Source organism: Dendroctonus ponderosae, unplaced genomic scaffold (genome assembly GCF_020466585.1).
Source record: "Dendroctonus ponderosae isolate FM_Combo_2020 unplaced genomic scaffold, Dpon_F_20191213v2 Dpon_F_20191213_1, whole genome shotgun sequence".
In the NCBI taxonomy this organism is placed as follows: domain Eukaryota; kingdom Metazoa; phylum Arthropoda; class Insecta; order Coleoptera; family Curculionidae; genus Dendroctonus; species Dendroctonus ponderosae.
Window position 1 is genome coordinate 49,682,305 of NW_026017110.1, and position 16,098 is coordinate 49,698,402.

General features: G+C 40.9%; 2 protein-coding genes and 1 long non-coding RNA gene across 4 annotated transcripts in view; 2 read left to right on the top strand and 1 right to left on the bottom strand.

Annotated features, from left to right (window-relative positions):
* The window catches only part of LOC125505805, a 71,892-nt gene that overhangs the window by 2,149 nt on the left and 53,645 nt on the right, over positions 1-16,098 (top strand). The gene's annotated exons all lie outside the window — the stretch shown is intronic.
* LOC109543403 (insulin-like growth factor-binding protein complex acid labile subunit) lies at positions 1,724-4,174 on the top strand. The gene has a single exon (XM_019913102.2). The coding sequence runs from the start codon at positions 1,724-1,726 to the stop codon at positions 3,893-3,895; it is 2,172 nt and encodes a 723-aa protein (XP_019768661.1). The 3' UTR covers positions 3,896-4,174.
* Positions 3,944-8,658, bottom strand: LOC109543399 (protein toll). 2 transcript variants are annotated; one of them, XM_019913094.2, is made up of 7 exons: positions 8,489-8,658; positions 6,638-6,958; positions 5,689-6,580; positions 5,158-5,634; positions 4,941-5,105; positions 4,159-4,888; positions 3,944-4,097 (listed from the first exon to the last, which is right to left on the bottom strand). In XM_019913094.2, the coding sequence occupies exons 2-6, from the start codon at positions 6,946-6,948 to the stop codon at positions 4,211-4,213; spliced, it is 2,523 nt and encodes an 840-aa protein (XP_019768653.1). In that variant the 5' UTR covers positions 6,949-6,958; positions 8,489-8,658; the 3' UTR covers positions 3,944-4,097; positions 4,159-4,210. The 2 variants fall into 2 exon arrangements, with proteins under 2 accessions (XP_019768653.1, XP_019768654.1); XM_019913095.2 differs by lacking the exon at positions 8,489-8,658 and adding an exon at positions 7,530-8,443.

Here is a 16,098-nt window from a genome sequence, read left to right on the forward strand (position 1 = left end):
CAACTTTTATTCCACTCGGTACAACTTTAACTACGGAACAGGAACAAACTAACTTCTAAATTAATGTCAACTTCACAAACGATAACAATAACACACGGAAAACACGGATTTCCGACTCGCGGGTTTAACTTCTTCTGCACTCAGGCGCGGCTGTCACTTCACTCTCCCTTGTCTGGTTCTCGTCGTCGCTTATATACATTTCTCCAGGTATTCCAGATAGTTCTAGAAATCTCCAGAACAGGTGCGAAACTTCCCGCTTGTCAGTGTCATATTTGACAGTAAATGGGGCCCAAATGGGGCTCCCATTTACTGAAATACCATGAATTTCGATCCCCCATTCCAAAGGTGAGTACCCCAGGCCATTTCCGTTACAATATGTTGTACATGTGGCCCGGCGAAAGAACGAATTCAAATCAAATTATTTTGTTCGCTAATGAAAGCTTGCATTCACGGGTTCCCATGAGCCTGGATTTTATTGATATTTTTAGGAACCTATTTCGGTATGCACCATTCATTAGCCGTACTCTGATTGTGTATCTGCAGCCTGTTTGTGTATTTTTGAAACAATTTTCCGGGAATACGTTTAGTTTTTCTGTTTTGTTCCTTTTTTTTGAATTGAAATTATTTATTCTGTATTGTGCAAAGCGACGGAAAATTACTTTTTTGTGGACTTTGCCTGTATTAGATGATAATTTTGCAAAATGCAACTTATGCAAAGCAAAATTATCTTACAAAACCAGTACATACGTCGAATTTGAAACGGCACATGGAATGCAACATCCCACAATATCAATAAATTCTGAAAATTTTCGGGAAGAGTAAAATTTTTGAACCTATTTTCTCTCAAATAAAGTTTTTTTCAGATTAAAAATTAAAATCAAATATATCTTGTTCACAAATAATTAAGAGCTACATACGCTATTCGTTCTGTGTAAAACAATAATTTTTTGTTCCTTTTTAATTTTTTTTAGAATGCTTTTAGAACTTTTAGAGTACATGGGTTTACAAAATATGTAGCCACTTGCTAGTTGCAAAGGCTGTTATTTGTTAATGCCCTTAAAATCATTTGTACTTTAAGTATAAAATATTATTTCTTGTACACCTAAATAAGGTTATTTATTTAAAAAATATCAATTACAAATGTTTTAAAATTGTTTCTGCAAGTGACGCACAATTGCCCATCACCTTATGACGCGGTATATCACGAAAACGGCAACCACGAGTGAAATCACATTCACAATTAGTGATTTTAAAATCACGCTTTAGCTCATCTCTTGTTTCGGATCAAAACGTCCTCACCGCGAAGTTGTTGTTTTCGAAACTGATTGTTTCTTCAACATATTCAGCGCCCAGACATGATTTCGTCAAAATTGTGCACCTCACCAGATGGTTTGCAGCATTTCTGATCGAAAAAATATTGGCTTTGCCTATTCTTCCCAATTTGCGGCCTCCCTGTATAAGGAACGCGTGCAAAGGTTAGAACATGAGCTGATTCAAATTGTTCTCATTATCAAATTCAAGTCCAATATTTGAATATTCTTATTATCATTCAATGAAATGGTCATTGCAAATGCCATTTAAGTTAAAATAGTTGACTGATTATAAGCATAGCAGGCATTTTCAGCCAGTTTGCTATAAATTGCTTCATTACGCAGGTAATTTTCTCAATCAATGCTTTAGGCGCAGTTTTCCCCCATTTTATCAGTTCTAGGGCCTTTTTGCGATGCCTCAACATCAATGTTGCTACTTGCTTTTGTTTCTGTCGCTGTGCATAGCGCATGTAGCTGGAAAGTGCGTGTTCACATTCACGGAAACCACTGGCGCAATAATCTGCAGAAATATCACGGCTGAAGACTATGTGGCAGAACTGTTTGCAAGTAGGGCCACCATCATTAATTCGCCTTTGGATACTAGTGCCAAAATATCCATAGACATTGCCGATTCTCTTCTGCCCGTTATCGACGATTGGATTTTCTTGCCTCTAGACGACCAATTTTCTTCGGTTAGTTGCTTGAAAATAGTCAATTCCTCCGTGAGCAACATTGTAGCCAAGAACTTGTCCAAACTGTCCATGGTGGAGGTGCTGGATTTGAGCTGGAACAATTTATTAGACTACAAGTTCCTAAATAAAATGAGGCGATTGAGGATTCTGTATTTGAGTCATAGCAATTTCACTGCCGACAGTTACTTGTTTGCTTACTTACAACGCGTCCAAACCAGATTTGAGATGATTGATTTGAGTCACAGTAATTTACAGGAATTTGAGTTGAGCAGGAATTCAGTGAGGAATGTGGATTTGAGTTTCAATGCCAATCTTTCCCAGATTCGGCTGAATTTCAGCTCTTTTTATGGCGCCCTTTTCTTTAACCTCAGTGGGAACAGTGGGATTGATATTAAGCTTGCAGCTTCACGGAATTTATTTTGTCTGTCGATCGATATGTCCAATTCCAGCAAATCCCTCAACAGCTTGCAAGGGGAAAGAATTTATATTGCACAAGAAATTCGCCTGACCAACAGCAATCTGGGTGGTTTGGATGAGGACCTGTTTAAGTTCCACTCGATAATGTCGCTGAAGTGTTCAGGAAGAATCTCGATAGACTTATCCAGCTCAAACCTGTCCAGAATATCTCCCAATTACTTCAGCAGGCACACTTTGAATGTTCTAAACTTAAGCTTCAACAGTTTGTCGGCTTTAACGGGGTCGGTGTTTAGCAAGGCCGACATTTTCCATCTAGATCTGTCCCATTCTTCCATAATCTCCATAGAGTCGGGTGTTTTTCAATATTTTGTTGCCGGCTTTCTCGATTTATCCGCAAACCTCATTGCTTCATTGGACGGAGTGTTTGATCACGTGGAAAGTATTAAGCGGCTGGATATCTCCAATAACCCCCTTGAAACCCTCGATGGGGACACTTTTAGAAACTGCCCGGACTTGGAATATCTCAATATAGCCAACGTTTTTCTTAAGACATTGCCAGAGAATCCTTTTTCAACAATTCCTGCATTGAGGAGTTTAACAATCAGTCTCGGGGAAAATATGCGCGCCGACCTAATAAGTAACATTTATACAACTGAGCTGACACTGGTCAATTCAACGTTGGGTAAATTGAGCGCCGGTCAGTTTGCGGGCTTTTACAAGCTGAGAAAGTTGACGTTTTCTCAATCTACTGCCTCAGAAATTGATGAGTTGGCCTTCCAAGGGCTCTTCAGCCTGAAGAGGATCATCAACCTGAACCAGCTGGGGCAATACGGCATCAAACTATTCCAGTCCTTGACCTCGTTGGAGCAGTTGGACTTATCCAACCAGGACATTAAGAAACTCAGCACTGAACTGGCTGATTTATTGTCGCTGAAAAAGCTGAATCTCTCCATGAACTCCATTTCCTCGTTGGACGTTGACGCATTCGGTGCAATGAAGCGACTGGAAGTGCTTTCTTTGGCCCACAATGAACTCTCTGTTCTAAACGTGGGCGTTTTCCGCCAATTAGCACTAATGACCCATTTATACCTGAACAACAACCAACTGCAACAGTTGCCGGCTGGCATATTTGCCGCTCTGGATAGTCTCATCCTACTGGATCTTTCCCATAACGATCTGTTGCGAAGCAAGCCACATTTGGTGTTTGGCGTATCGATGCCCAAGCTCACATTTCTCTACTTGCAAGGCAACCAAATTGGCCACGAGTATGGTCAGGGCGACAATGTGTTAAGGCGCAACGAACTGAATCTTATCGCCAATCACATTGGCCTGGAGTATGTGGATATCAATGCAAATGATTGGCGATGTCCAACTCTTATTGATGTTTTGCTGATGTTTCGCAATAGGAATATTTCATACCATCCAACTAGTCCCGATTATTTGAGCACGAATATTAATGGAGTAAGTTGTGGATAGGAGTTCTTCAAATGTTCAGGGTGGTGGGATGTCAGCGAAATGCACATGTTTTGCAGAATAACTGGAAACTCCAGGGGATTTTAATATATTTTGAATCTTGTGTCATTCCCACTGTTGACGCCTTAGATCATCTTGATGCTTCGGTCGCAATTGGACTCCTCCGGTCCTCAAATATTCAGCAGCTACACAACTCATCTCCAGCCTAGAGCAACATCAAGAAAATAATAGGTGGAAACCAAAACCCTGCAAATAAATAAACTTACTTTTGTCCAGGAGGAACGTATGCTTTGTAACTCTTCCAGATTATATCCAAAGTCATGTCCCATCCGTTCCCCATTGCATTTGCTTCTGGTTTCGCGATTGACGCAGAGCATACTTGAGCTTGCTCCAGAAGAACCGCTCGCCCCATTTGACATAAGTGTTGGTCTTGAGATAGTTCTTCAGTTCGTCGTCCAGTCGCTCCATATCCAGTCCCGGATAGATGACCACAACCACTTTGCTGCCGCCATGCATTTGTGTGTGAGCCACCCTGAACTCCATCTTGCCCCAAACGCTGTCCAGGTAGTTGTTGGAGAGAACGACCAGCGTCCGATTGGATTCCTGCACGCTGTAGCTGATCTGATCCATAATCAGGCGGCCTGGCACCCAATCCCTGCTGTGGATGCACACTCTGTAGGGCTGAGCCCCTTTTTCCAACTCAGCTACCAAGTGCTCCAGCACAAAGGCCTCGTCCTTGTTGCTGTAGCTGATGAAGACGTCGTATGTTTTGTCCCCATCCAGGTCGTTTTCGAGGAAACTAAGACAGAGGTTATTCGCATGGAGGAAGACTTTGATGTCCAGCTGGAAGCGAAAGTATAAAGCGAGGATTGTGGCTAAGCAGACCAGCAGGAACAGGCAGATTGGTAGCGAAGCCATCATCATTGAAGGGCAGTAGAGTCGCATGTTTACCAACAAGGTTTGGGTGTTTTGGCAGTAAACTTCCGAAGAATTCATCTGTAAATTAATCAAATGGTTTCGGGGAGATTTGGAGGGATTCAAGTGAAACCTTGTGGAAATTATTTTGGATGAACTTCTGCAGCTCCAGAGACTGACAGTTGCACTCCCACGGATTGCCTTTTAGGTGGAGCCACTTTAGAGTGGGGGAATTATCCAGAGAAGCCAAAAATTGCGGCTCCAGGTTTTTTAAGCGGTTGTTTTCTAGGCTCAACTCCTATAAGCGTTACTAGTGCTATTAAAAACACCCTGCCCAACATTTGCCCTACCTGGACTGCTGTAGGTACCCAGGCAATGCTCTCCAGTCTTTTTCCGGACAGGTCCAACTTCACCTTCATGCTGCCAAACTCCAATCGGCTGGGAAGGCGCTCCAGCTGCTTTTCCGAGCAATTTAAAACTAGCCGATTTAAGGCCGGAGTGCTGATGCATTCGCACTCTTTTGGACAATTAGCCACGACATTGCAATGAATGTCCCTAGGCCTGAATTGACGCACTAAAGTGCCCCTTAAGTTGGCGCACTCCAATTTCGGCTGCATGATTTTCAGCTGGCGTTCCAGCTGTGGATATGCGCCATGGTTGAAGCTGATCAGCTCATAGTTGGAACAGTCGCAGTTGATGGGATTACTCTCCAAGTCAATCTCTTGCCTGCGCCCTGTGAGGCGCTCGCTCACGTTAAACACCAATTGCTCAATTCGGTTGTTGGCCAGGTCAACGTGGAAGATTTTTGAGTTGAGAATATCCAGGATCTGGAACAACCTCTTCAGTTACTGTTGCAAACAACTGGAGGAGTTGATTGCTACCTGAAGGTGGCTGATGTTGTTAGAGGAAAGGTCCAACAGGTCAAGATCAAGGCCTGAAAGCGGCTGGGGAAGTTGGGATATTGCAGCGTTGTGCAGCAGCAGGCGTTTTAAGCTATGCAGGCCTACAAATAATGTCATGCTGATGTTGCTTAGGTTGTTGTAGCTGAGATTCAGACGTCTGAGTTTTGTGAGTGCGAAAAAGACCTCTCCCGGCAGGCTGAGAGTTGTGAAATTATTGCCAGAAAGATCCAGATTTGTTAGAGTTTGCAGACCTTGAAACAGATCGACAGGCAGTTGCCTCAATCTGTTGCCCTGCAGCTGGAGCGTTTGTAGCCGTGAGCAGGGCCTGAATAAGCTTCCAGGCAGGTTGGAAATTTGATTTGAAGACAGCCAGATTTCCTCCAAAAAGACGTTATGGGCAAACAGCCGACTGTGGATTTGAACGATACGATTCCGGGCCACTGAGATTTTGGTTAAATTGGGCAAAAGAGAAAACGAGTCTTGGGATATCAGGGAAATTTTATTTCCACTCATATCCAGCTCCATCAGATTGCAAAGGCCTTCAAACGCCTGTTTGCTGAAATGCAGCAATGAATTGTCTTCCAGGCTTAAATACCGCAGCTGGTGCAAGCCCTTGAACGACCGGTTTTCCAGCGTTTCAATGCGGTTAAAGGAGAGGTCCAGATGGAGCAGCGAAGTTGCTGACTCAAGATTGAAGTCAATGTAGAGCAAACCATTAGAGTTGAGAGACAGATTTTTTAATTGCTTGAGGTTTATGAGGAAGTTGCGGCTTAAGGACGTCGAATTTTCCTGTATTTTCAGCGCTTCTAAGCTCTGAAGTTGGCTGAAGGTTTCTCTGGTGATTTTGGAGCCATTCCTTGAGGGCACTAATCTAGAGGGAAGGAATGTGGTTGACCTGCAGATGTTGATGGAGTACGGCCAGTGTTACCTCAAGTCTAGAAGGATGAGGTTGGGCATTTGCGCTCTTTTAAACACCTGAACAAACATATCCACGCTGCATCCCTCCATTCTGAGACTTTGGAGGTTGGGAATAGTTAAATCGGGCACCAAATCCAGAAACTCGTCACTCTCCCACTGGCAATACACCTCAAGGAACTTGTTGCCAGAAATCCTGATGAAAAACTGGTCCGGGCACTCGAACTCGGTCGGTTCGTTGGTGTCTAACCATCTGCAGCCAAGCGGACTGGATATCCAGAAGCTGGAAGCCAACACGAGAAATCCCATCCGAAGGATGGTCATCGTTAAGGATCTGGAATTGAATGTCATTGATTACAGCGAAACAGAACGGTGAACAATTTTGGGCGATTCGGTCAATCACGCTTTCTTCAAATTCTGACCATTTTAGGCCAAAGTCCTCGAGGCGAAAACGCCGCAATCTTTATATTTAAAGCGGCAGAAAAAACAGCCCAAATTCACGTTCTAATTGAATTGAAATAGCCGTTAATCGGGTTCCGACCAACCGTCTAGTTGTATTTGCAACGGAACCATGAAAGGTTCCATTGGAGATTCGATTCTCGGTTAAAAGCCTTAAGGTGGAAAGGTCCTAAGAGAAAGAATATGCCAGTTGTTTAGTTGTACACGCTACCATCAACTAATTAAAGTTGTTATTGCACATTTGGATGGATTGTTGCTAATTTGTCATAGAGATTCGCGGTTTGTGCTTATCACATTTGTATTTTCGATTATATTTGTTGTACATTCCCATGTTAAAGTTGCTCAAGACTTGCGATAAAACGTTTAATTGAATATGCTGTGAAACTCGCTTAATTTGATTGATAATTGAGCTGGTGATTTGCTAAGAATGCTATTTTTTAAGTTACCAGTCTCCTCTAAGAATGATGTGTGATCTTGCTGCTTCAGGGGAGGAATTAGCGATTTTTGTTTGGGCCTCGGCAAATGGGTAAAAGTCCGGTTTGGCAGGGTGGTTTCGCAAAAATGTTGTCTCCCATTTGTCAGCTGGATTCGGTTGAAAATTTCTACTGGTCTGAGCTGAAAGTGAGCAAAATTTCCACAATCTTGCTCCTTCAGGCAGGAATTGCGATTTTTTGGAAAAATTATTGCTCCTCATCGGGTTTCTTGATTTATCTGGAAGTTTCCGTTGTTCAAACTATTCAAAATTTCAATTATTTAGCTGCCACAGGGCCGGAATTAGGAATTTTTGTTTGGGCCCTGCAAATGGTTAAAATTCCAGTGGTTTGGTAACTTTAATTTTGAAAAATTCCTGTTGATTGAGCAGCCAGATTGGGCTGGAAATTTCCACTTTCTCACATATCAGTATTTTCTAGTAGCTGACACAGTCGGAATTAAGGTTTCCATCAAGCTAACATTTACACAATTCCGGTCGCTTATCGAACAACCGGATTACGCTGGTAAACATCACATTGTCACCTTCATTTGTCTTCAAAAATCTGATAAACTTTGATAACTGGTTCAAGGCCAGGGCAAGAAATATGAATTTTTGTTTGGGCCCTTGCAAAGTCCAACACACGCGCTTTTGAGGCGCACATTTAAATAATTTTTATCGCTCTGATTTGGGCTGGAGATTTACCCGTTTTAGGCTTCAAGTCTCCTCAGGAAGCCACACAGGTTTCAAAGCTGTCGCTGTTCCAGTCTAGGAACTAAGCAATTTCATGCTTCTATCTGTTAGGTCCTCAATTAACCAAAGTTGCGCTCAAGGTAATTCGGGTGTTGCGCATGCAAAGGCCTTCAGAAGCCTTTTAGGACTGGCCAAAGGCCTTTGACTTTGGCCACACTAGTTTTCTAAAGATTTAAAACTTACCCGATTAACTAACACACTAGACACTGATCCTCACAGATTGAACCGGCACCACCATTCTAGTTCTTCAGCTTCAGTTCACTTTTCGCTCTTCAGTAGCACGTTGTTGGCTTAATTGTTAGTTGTTTACATTCATCGACCAATAAGTGCGCGGTTTGCAATTGCTGCGTTCATTAGAGCGGCTTTTTACAGGACCGTATTCGACAATGGAAATAATTCATTCGCAATTGCGGTCATTGAAAATTAATAACATTGTGATAATTTGCCGCAAATTATATGCCACAGAACGTCGGGTGTTTAAATATTAATAATTTTCCAATAAGTAGGGTCTTAATTGGTGCATTCGTGACGGCTGCAATTAGAACAAAATGCTCGTTAATTATAAATTTTCAGGTCGATTATTACGTAGTTGGTATTGGGATATTCATTTTCATTCGCTCACTATCGATTCGATTCGGGAATTTTAACCTGGCAAAACTGGGACGGGAAGTGGAAAGTTCCGTTTGGAGAATCTCTTTGAAAATTACACTCCCAAAACCGCCCTCCAAGGGTTTATGATTTCGGGCGCAACCCATCTAATAAACCATTTTATGGCCAAAGTTAACGTTATAGTTGGCATCTTACCTATAAAACGCTGGAATAAAACACTCCCTTATTACATTTTATATGTATATCTGCATACATGCGTGACCGGAATACCAGATGGGCTCGATAAGTATCATATGAAGAATATTGTGGGAGCTGAATGCTAATGCACAAAGATCCGGATTAGGTATCGCCACGTTAGCATCTAAATCCTTCAAACTGGCACTTTCCGGGTGAATATGATTGATAAAAGCGCACTGGCGCCTCTAGTGTAGTCTAAAGAAAGAGCAAATTGTTTGCTTGCAAAAAACTACAAACTTTCGCTCAATGTCAGGGCACAACGCGCTCTAAATAAGCACTCGAGAGCTCCATTTGGGCTCAATAAAATGTGTATCCACAATCCCGTTTTCCATCAATCATATTTATTCAAATCGATGGCAATATTTGCGCCTAAGCTGTGCGTTTTCGCCCACTTTCCTGTCACAATTAATTTATTCGGCAGGAAAATGTGTCGTTCCCCTTTTAAGTGGATTCCAACGTGAATTTACACTGCTTAAATGGATCATATTGGGGATTCGTGTCAATTGTGTCCCTAATAAGCGGTAATGAGTAAAATTTCCTGTTCGTCCATGTTTATTACACTCTTATCGCCAATATCCGTTGACAGTGAATAAATGCGCTCTGAATTCTCTTTGGGGCATTTTCAAAACTCTCTTCAGTTAAGCACATTGCTCCTTAAAGCACGTGAAATCTCCGAAAAATCCAAACAACCGCTAATTTTCACCCAGCCGAGCTGATGTTTAATCAAAGCAGTTTTAGAGCGTTTGCCGGCAACCGTTTAGAGGTTTATTCGGAGAATTAGCCTCAAAGGATTTTACACTTAGGTAGTCGACTATGTATGCAATAAATGCACACTCCTTCTCACAAAGGAACTTTTTAATGCCAGGCATTATCCTTTAAAGGGTAATTAACATGTAGTTTTAGAGCGCGGCTCCAAGTGCCGGTTGCTCAAAGCTCAAATACCAGATGCATTTGCGTTTCATCTTTTCCTTTTTGTTGCTTTAAAGAAATCAATACAGGTGAGATTTGGCGTTTTGTAGAAAGTGCGTTTTTCCCCTCGAGTAACTCGTATATAATTTAAACGAAAATGTCTCTTTACCAGCGCATTTTCATAATGCAATTTATTGCACCGGCAAGCAAAAGGGGCATTTTCGTCAGAGTGAGACGAGGCTGAGGATTTTGCGGACGATCCAGCCAAGATACGGTTGTGTTTACAGCGGCAATTAACGTGCTGTCGACCGCATTCGTGGCTCGGGAATAAATCAGCATTTTCCCATGTTCAGGACGATGGGTAAAAAATAAAAAATCTGCAACGTTCAGCGCAAAAAAAACGACCGTAAAACTCGGGGAATAGATGGACGACGGTTTGATGGTTGTAGGGACAATTTTGGTGTCGAATAAACTATTCCGCTCAAAGTGTAAAAGTTTGTCTTTTGGGAGCCTCGGGCGGCCCTTGTTATGTCGCACCGGATTAAACCGAAAGGCTTTTAGTGGGTTTAGAGAAACTGTATTTCCTCTTATTGGCAGTTACGTTCGAGGATTTCTACTGGCAAAATACACGCTCTGCTTCCCATCTCTTGCATTAGACGGAACTCTAAACGGGTTGATTATTTCTCGCATCAGCTGGATTTTCAAGTTTCCATAAGCAACTTTTGCCCGTTTCTTTTTGCGATGTTCCTGGTTGGTTTTAGTACAATCCGAAATTGAACGTCTCGCTCTAACTCTTGGAGAAGTTTTGTTTTGTTTTAATGGAACTCTGGACGAAATTTCATGCTGTGGATGTAGCTGGGTTTTTCCTGAACAGAGCAGGCAATGCTGCAAAAATTATTTAAAAGATGTGAGTTCAGCTAATGCGCTTATTTTGATACCGTTTAGAAGGGAAAATCTAGCTGTAAATCCTTGATAAGTTTTATTTTAATTGAGAATTTTTCAAAATTTTGATTACTATTGAAGCTATGACTAAAACTGATAAAACCCGAAATCGCAGATTCAAAAATTCGATACAAAGAGGCGAGTTGCGGTAAAGCGCTGATTTTCCTACGGTTTAGAAGGGAAAATCTGGCTGTGGCTTCTTGAAAGGTTTCACATTAATGGAAAATTTTTGCGCATTTTGACTATATTTCAAATTGTGACTGGAACTGATGGCAATCGAAACCGCAGATTCAAAAATTCATAACCAAGAGGCGAGGTGCGCTAAAGCGCTGAGTTTTCTACGGTTTAGAAGGGAAAATCTGCTGTAACTTCTTGAAAAGTTTCACATTAATGGAAAATTTTACCGAATTTTAACTACATTTCAAACTGTGACTATAACTGAGGAAAATCGTAAACGCCAGTTCAAAAATTCGTTACAAAGAAGCAAGTTCAGCTAAAGCGATGATTTTGCTACGGTTTAGAAGGGAAAATCTGACTGTAAATCGTTGAAAACTTTAATTTAAATGGAAAGTTTTTCCAAATTTCGGGTACTTGGAAATTATGACTAAAACTGACAAACATCGAATTTGCAGATTCAAAAATTTTCTACATAAAAGCGAGTTCAGTTTAAGCGCTGGGTTTGCTGCGGTTCAGAAGCGAAAATCAGGATGTAACTTCTTGAAAAATTTCACATCAATGAACAATTTTTGCGAATTTTGACTACATTTTAAACTGTGACTATAACTGATGAAAATCGAAATCGCCGATCAAAAATTTGTTACAAAGAAGTGACATCAGCAAAACGCTGCTTTTGCTATGGTTTTGAAGAGAAAATCGGGTTGTGAGATTGAGAAGTTTCATTATAATTGAATTTTTTTGTGAATTTTGACTACATTTTTGATGAAAATTGAAGAAAGAATTGCAGATTCAAAAGTTCGGTACAAAGAAGCGAGTTCATTTTAATGAAATTTTTTTCCAAATTTTGACTACATTTGAAACTATGACTAAAGCTGATAAATCCGAAGTCGCAGAAATTTGGTCCAAAGAGGAGAGTTGAGCTAAAGCGCTTATTTTGCTACGGTTTAGAAGGGAAAATCTGGCTGTAAATCCTTGAGAAGTTTCGTTTTAATGAAAAATTTTAACGAATTTTGGTCACGTTTCAACTGTCCGGAACTGTGGGTACAACTGATGAAAATGATTACCGCTGCGTCAAAAAAGCAATACAAAAAGACAAGTTAAGCTAAAGCGCTAATTGTGGTAGGATTTCGAAAGGAAAACCCGACCCGAACTTCTTGGAAAGTATAAGTTTCATGGCAAATTTGAACAAATTTCAAACTCTCACTTTCATTTGAAGTGAAGCAAAAGCAAAGTCAAAACATTGATATCGGAAACTAATAATTGAAAAGTTGTACTTGTACTTAAAAACTCCTTTAAAGTGGATAACGGATCATTCTCATGGAAAATGGCATTGAAACTAGAAATTGTTGTGGATCGTCTTTACTATTGCTGAGTGCTGACAAGCAGCCGTTAAGTCGATCGATAAAAAGCAAAGCCCCAGATTCGGGGATGTAACAAAGGTGATGCTGACTCGTGGAAACACAACTTTCAAGTAGCTGAGCTGGGCGAAAATCGAAAACTTACAACTCCTCCATTACTTAGTGCGGGTGGTTTAATGGAACGAGCAAATAGTTGGGCTTTGGATAATTGCAAGAAATAGTGGGTTTTTGAGCGAGTCTGGATGGATGCGGCTGCGAAGCCAATTAAATTGCGTTGCCTTAAAATATAAAAAGGAAAATCCCATTCTCCATTACACGGACCGGAATCGATTCGGAGCTAAGAACTATAGTGTAAAATCATCTGGACATTTCCCAGACCAACTTTAATAGGATTTGTGGCCCTACCTGACTAATTTGTAAGATTAAAGTCGGATTAGTTGTTGGGAAGGTGTATTAAATGGACTTAACTCATACCCGTCTCTTTGATCGTTATCTGCCTTCAAGGCGAAAGATGCGAGGGAAAATGCGACACATTATGGACACCTGATTAGGTCGTGGAAGATTAGAAAGAACGTTCGAAACTATTCTTTCCTGGCTGGAAAGACTGGCAAGTATCGTGACTGGAAGTCCTTATGGAGCATTTGCAGTCGAAATCAACCCCCAAGCCAGCTCAATCTAAACGACGGCATATAAACAATTAAAAATATCGCAATAGCGCTTTTGTGTTCGGTACGTTTTCCATTTCAATTGCAGATTACCGAATCCATAAAATCCAGTGTAAGCAATGTGGATAAATTATTGCCATTGTTTGATAACGGTCGCACAAAAGTTTAATTGCATTTTCAGCAATAAAAATGTATCTAATTTGCAGATTTCAATTTCCGATTAAATTCGAAGCTGAAAAGGGGTGCTCGATTGTTCTGTTTACGACGGGGCATTTTGATAACATTGAACGTGCAAATGAACTGTAATGCAAAAGCTGCAGCTTTCGAGTTGGGCACGAAGTTTCACTTTACATTTTCCCATTGCGATTTGTTCAGATAATTATTCGGGATTTTTTGCCAAAGTGGATGTTTTCAGGCTTTTTCGGCCACTTAATTGAGCCGACCGTCAGTTGTGTGATTGATGTTCATCCATTCGATTCGGTTTGTGCCTCATCCAGCCTCTTTTTCATAAATCTACACGACTGGCAAACATCCACATTTTTTCATCAATATTTTCCCGGATATTGGAAATTAAATGCGTAAATCGAGCTGCGACTACTACCACTGGTTCATCTCTCCATGACGCAATAAGGAGAAAATCATCTAAAATTATCCTGAATGGTAAAATAGTCGAATGCATGGATGCGCCATGAAAGTTTAACGAAATTCGGTGTCAAAGATAATGCAAAAATCGCGAAATGAAGCATCGATAATGAAAACCTGAATATTTAATGCGGCTTAAGGGCAAAAAGTGAGCCAAATTCGGGACGGATTTGTCGATAGAGTTTTATCATTTTGATATATATGGATTGGGGGCTACAATTAGGGCCTCATAATTAAGCCTACCTGGCAGGAAAGTGTTTTGTGAGGAGCTAATGCGGTGGAAAAGTGGGAAAAGTTTTATATGCTCTGTCAGCTATATAGAGAAATTGATGATTGTTTGCTTGGAAAATGGTGAACGTCGAGGTACTCAACTGCGCACAGTTTGTATGTGGCTTGTAAAACGCCAGGAAAATTCTGTTTCGCGACTTGCTAAAGCCTGAAAAACTCAAATGTTTTCACAGTTTTCACTCGGAAAAACCTTCCTCTAAGAGTTTCACTTGCATGGAAATAATGCATAATTAATTCAATGGGTGATCCACCAAGCATACCTTTAAGCCTCAGCCAGTTTTAACCACAAATCCCAATTTTCCGCATAAAGCGAAGGCAAAGTAGCGAGAGCGAGTGGGAAAAAAAATTGAAATCCGACCTGGAAATGGGATCGTTAATGGAAAAGATCAATGGATTGAAACGCTGATGGAAATCAGTAGTTGCATACATGGAAACTATTTTAAAAGTTATTGGATCGGAGACTAAACTAGGGGGCTGCGAAGTCCCGGGAGATTGAGGAATACGTTGAAAGTTATCAGTCAGAAAATAGAAAAGTGCCCTTGCAGGGGAATTGTTCACGGGGTCCATGCATTTTGGAGCAGAGGGGCCGGAATAATCAGTTATAACTTTCCGGGTTGTTTCTGTGCGAAAACTCGTTAAAAATGAAATTGGAAAATAACCCAAAGAAAATTCCGACGCAGTAAACAATTCCTGTCTCATAGTACTAAATATTACTTTCCTGCAAAGTGATCAAAAGGCAAGAAAGTCCGCTTATTTAGAAAACTTCAATATTAAATTCTCAACTAAGGAAAAATGCTGCAGATATTTAATTTGCTCGTTCCATAGTCTATTAATGTGCGACTTTTTTATATTAAAAAACGACGCCATTGAAACTGACTGTTAATCAACTGTATCGAACTATTAGGCGAAAACAAGTTTTATGATCCCTGGCAAAAGCATAAACCGTTTGCTGCTTCTGATTGCTTTGGCTAATAGTCTGGAAATAACAGTTTCGGATGTTGCTCTTCCAGACAGAGCCGAATTGCATTCCGTTAGCATTTTCCAACTGTCTGTCGTTGGTGTTTTAAAAACGAAATAAAACGTCAACAACTCTTTGGCTTCAGCCATTAAAAATTAGGCTCAATTGATCTCTTTGGACGTTTTTCGCATCTTCTCCTACAAGAGGCATCTGTCTTGGTGAGGCAAATTAAGCCTCTTTTTCATTTAGCGAATCGCCTTGCGGTCGACATAATTTTGCAACTGGTGGAATTTTAGGACTTGGAAATTGGACGAAAGCCCCAAAAAACCGATGCGCGCCTTTAAAGCGGCTGAACACTACGTTGATATTTACTGAAAGTTGGAACTTTTTAATGTTTTTAGTTCGCAAACATTTTCAGCAAAATGCAACTTTTCCATGACTTAGAGCACGATTTCACTGTGCCATCCATAGTTTGAAGTGTAGCCAAAATTTGTAGAAATTTTTCACAAAAATGCAATATTTGCTCGTGCTAGAACAAGGTTCTCTCTTCTAAATGATCCTAAAATGGAGGCTTTTTTTTAATCACGTTTTTTGAAACAATCGCTGGCAGTGAAAGTTTCATGGGCCACAACTGCGCCACTTTTACAGTAACAATGTGATGAAAAGTAGCAAATTGAACAAAAGCCCTAAAAAACCCTTAGGGCCTGATAAAGGGGCCCCATACTATTAAAAAGTGTTGAACAAGGCCCATTGTGTAAATAGACTTGTATCCCGTAAGGTTAACACTTTTGCTTAGCGCTCAAACTGGAAAAGTTGGGCACGTAATTGTGAAACTTTGGGAAATTTGTGTGTCGAACAGCGACCCCACAAGCATCCAGTGGGGGGCAAAGTTGACTCCGTTTCCTAAATAATGTACGAAGTACGCGTGATGTATATCAAACCTAATGGCAGTGAAGGTTCGCTCCCTCTGCCACCGAAATGGAGACTTGGATGAGAGTAATGAGCGAG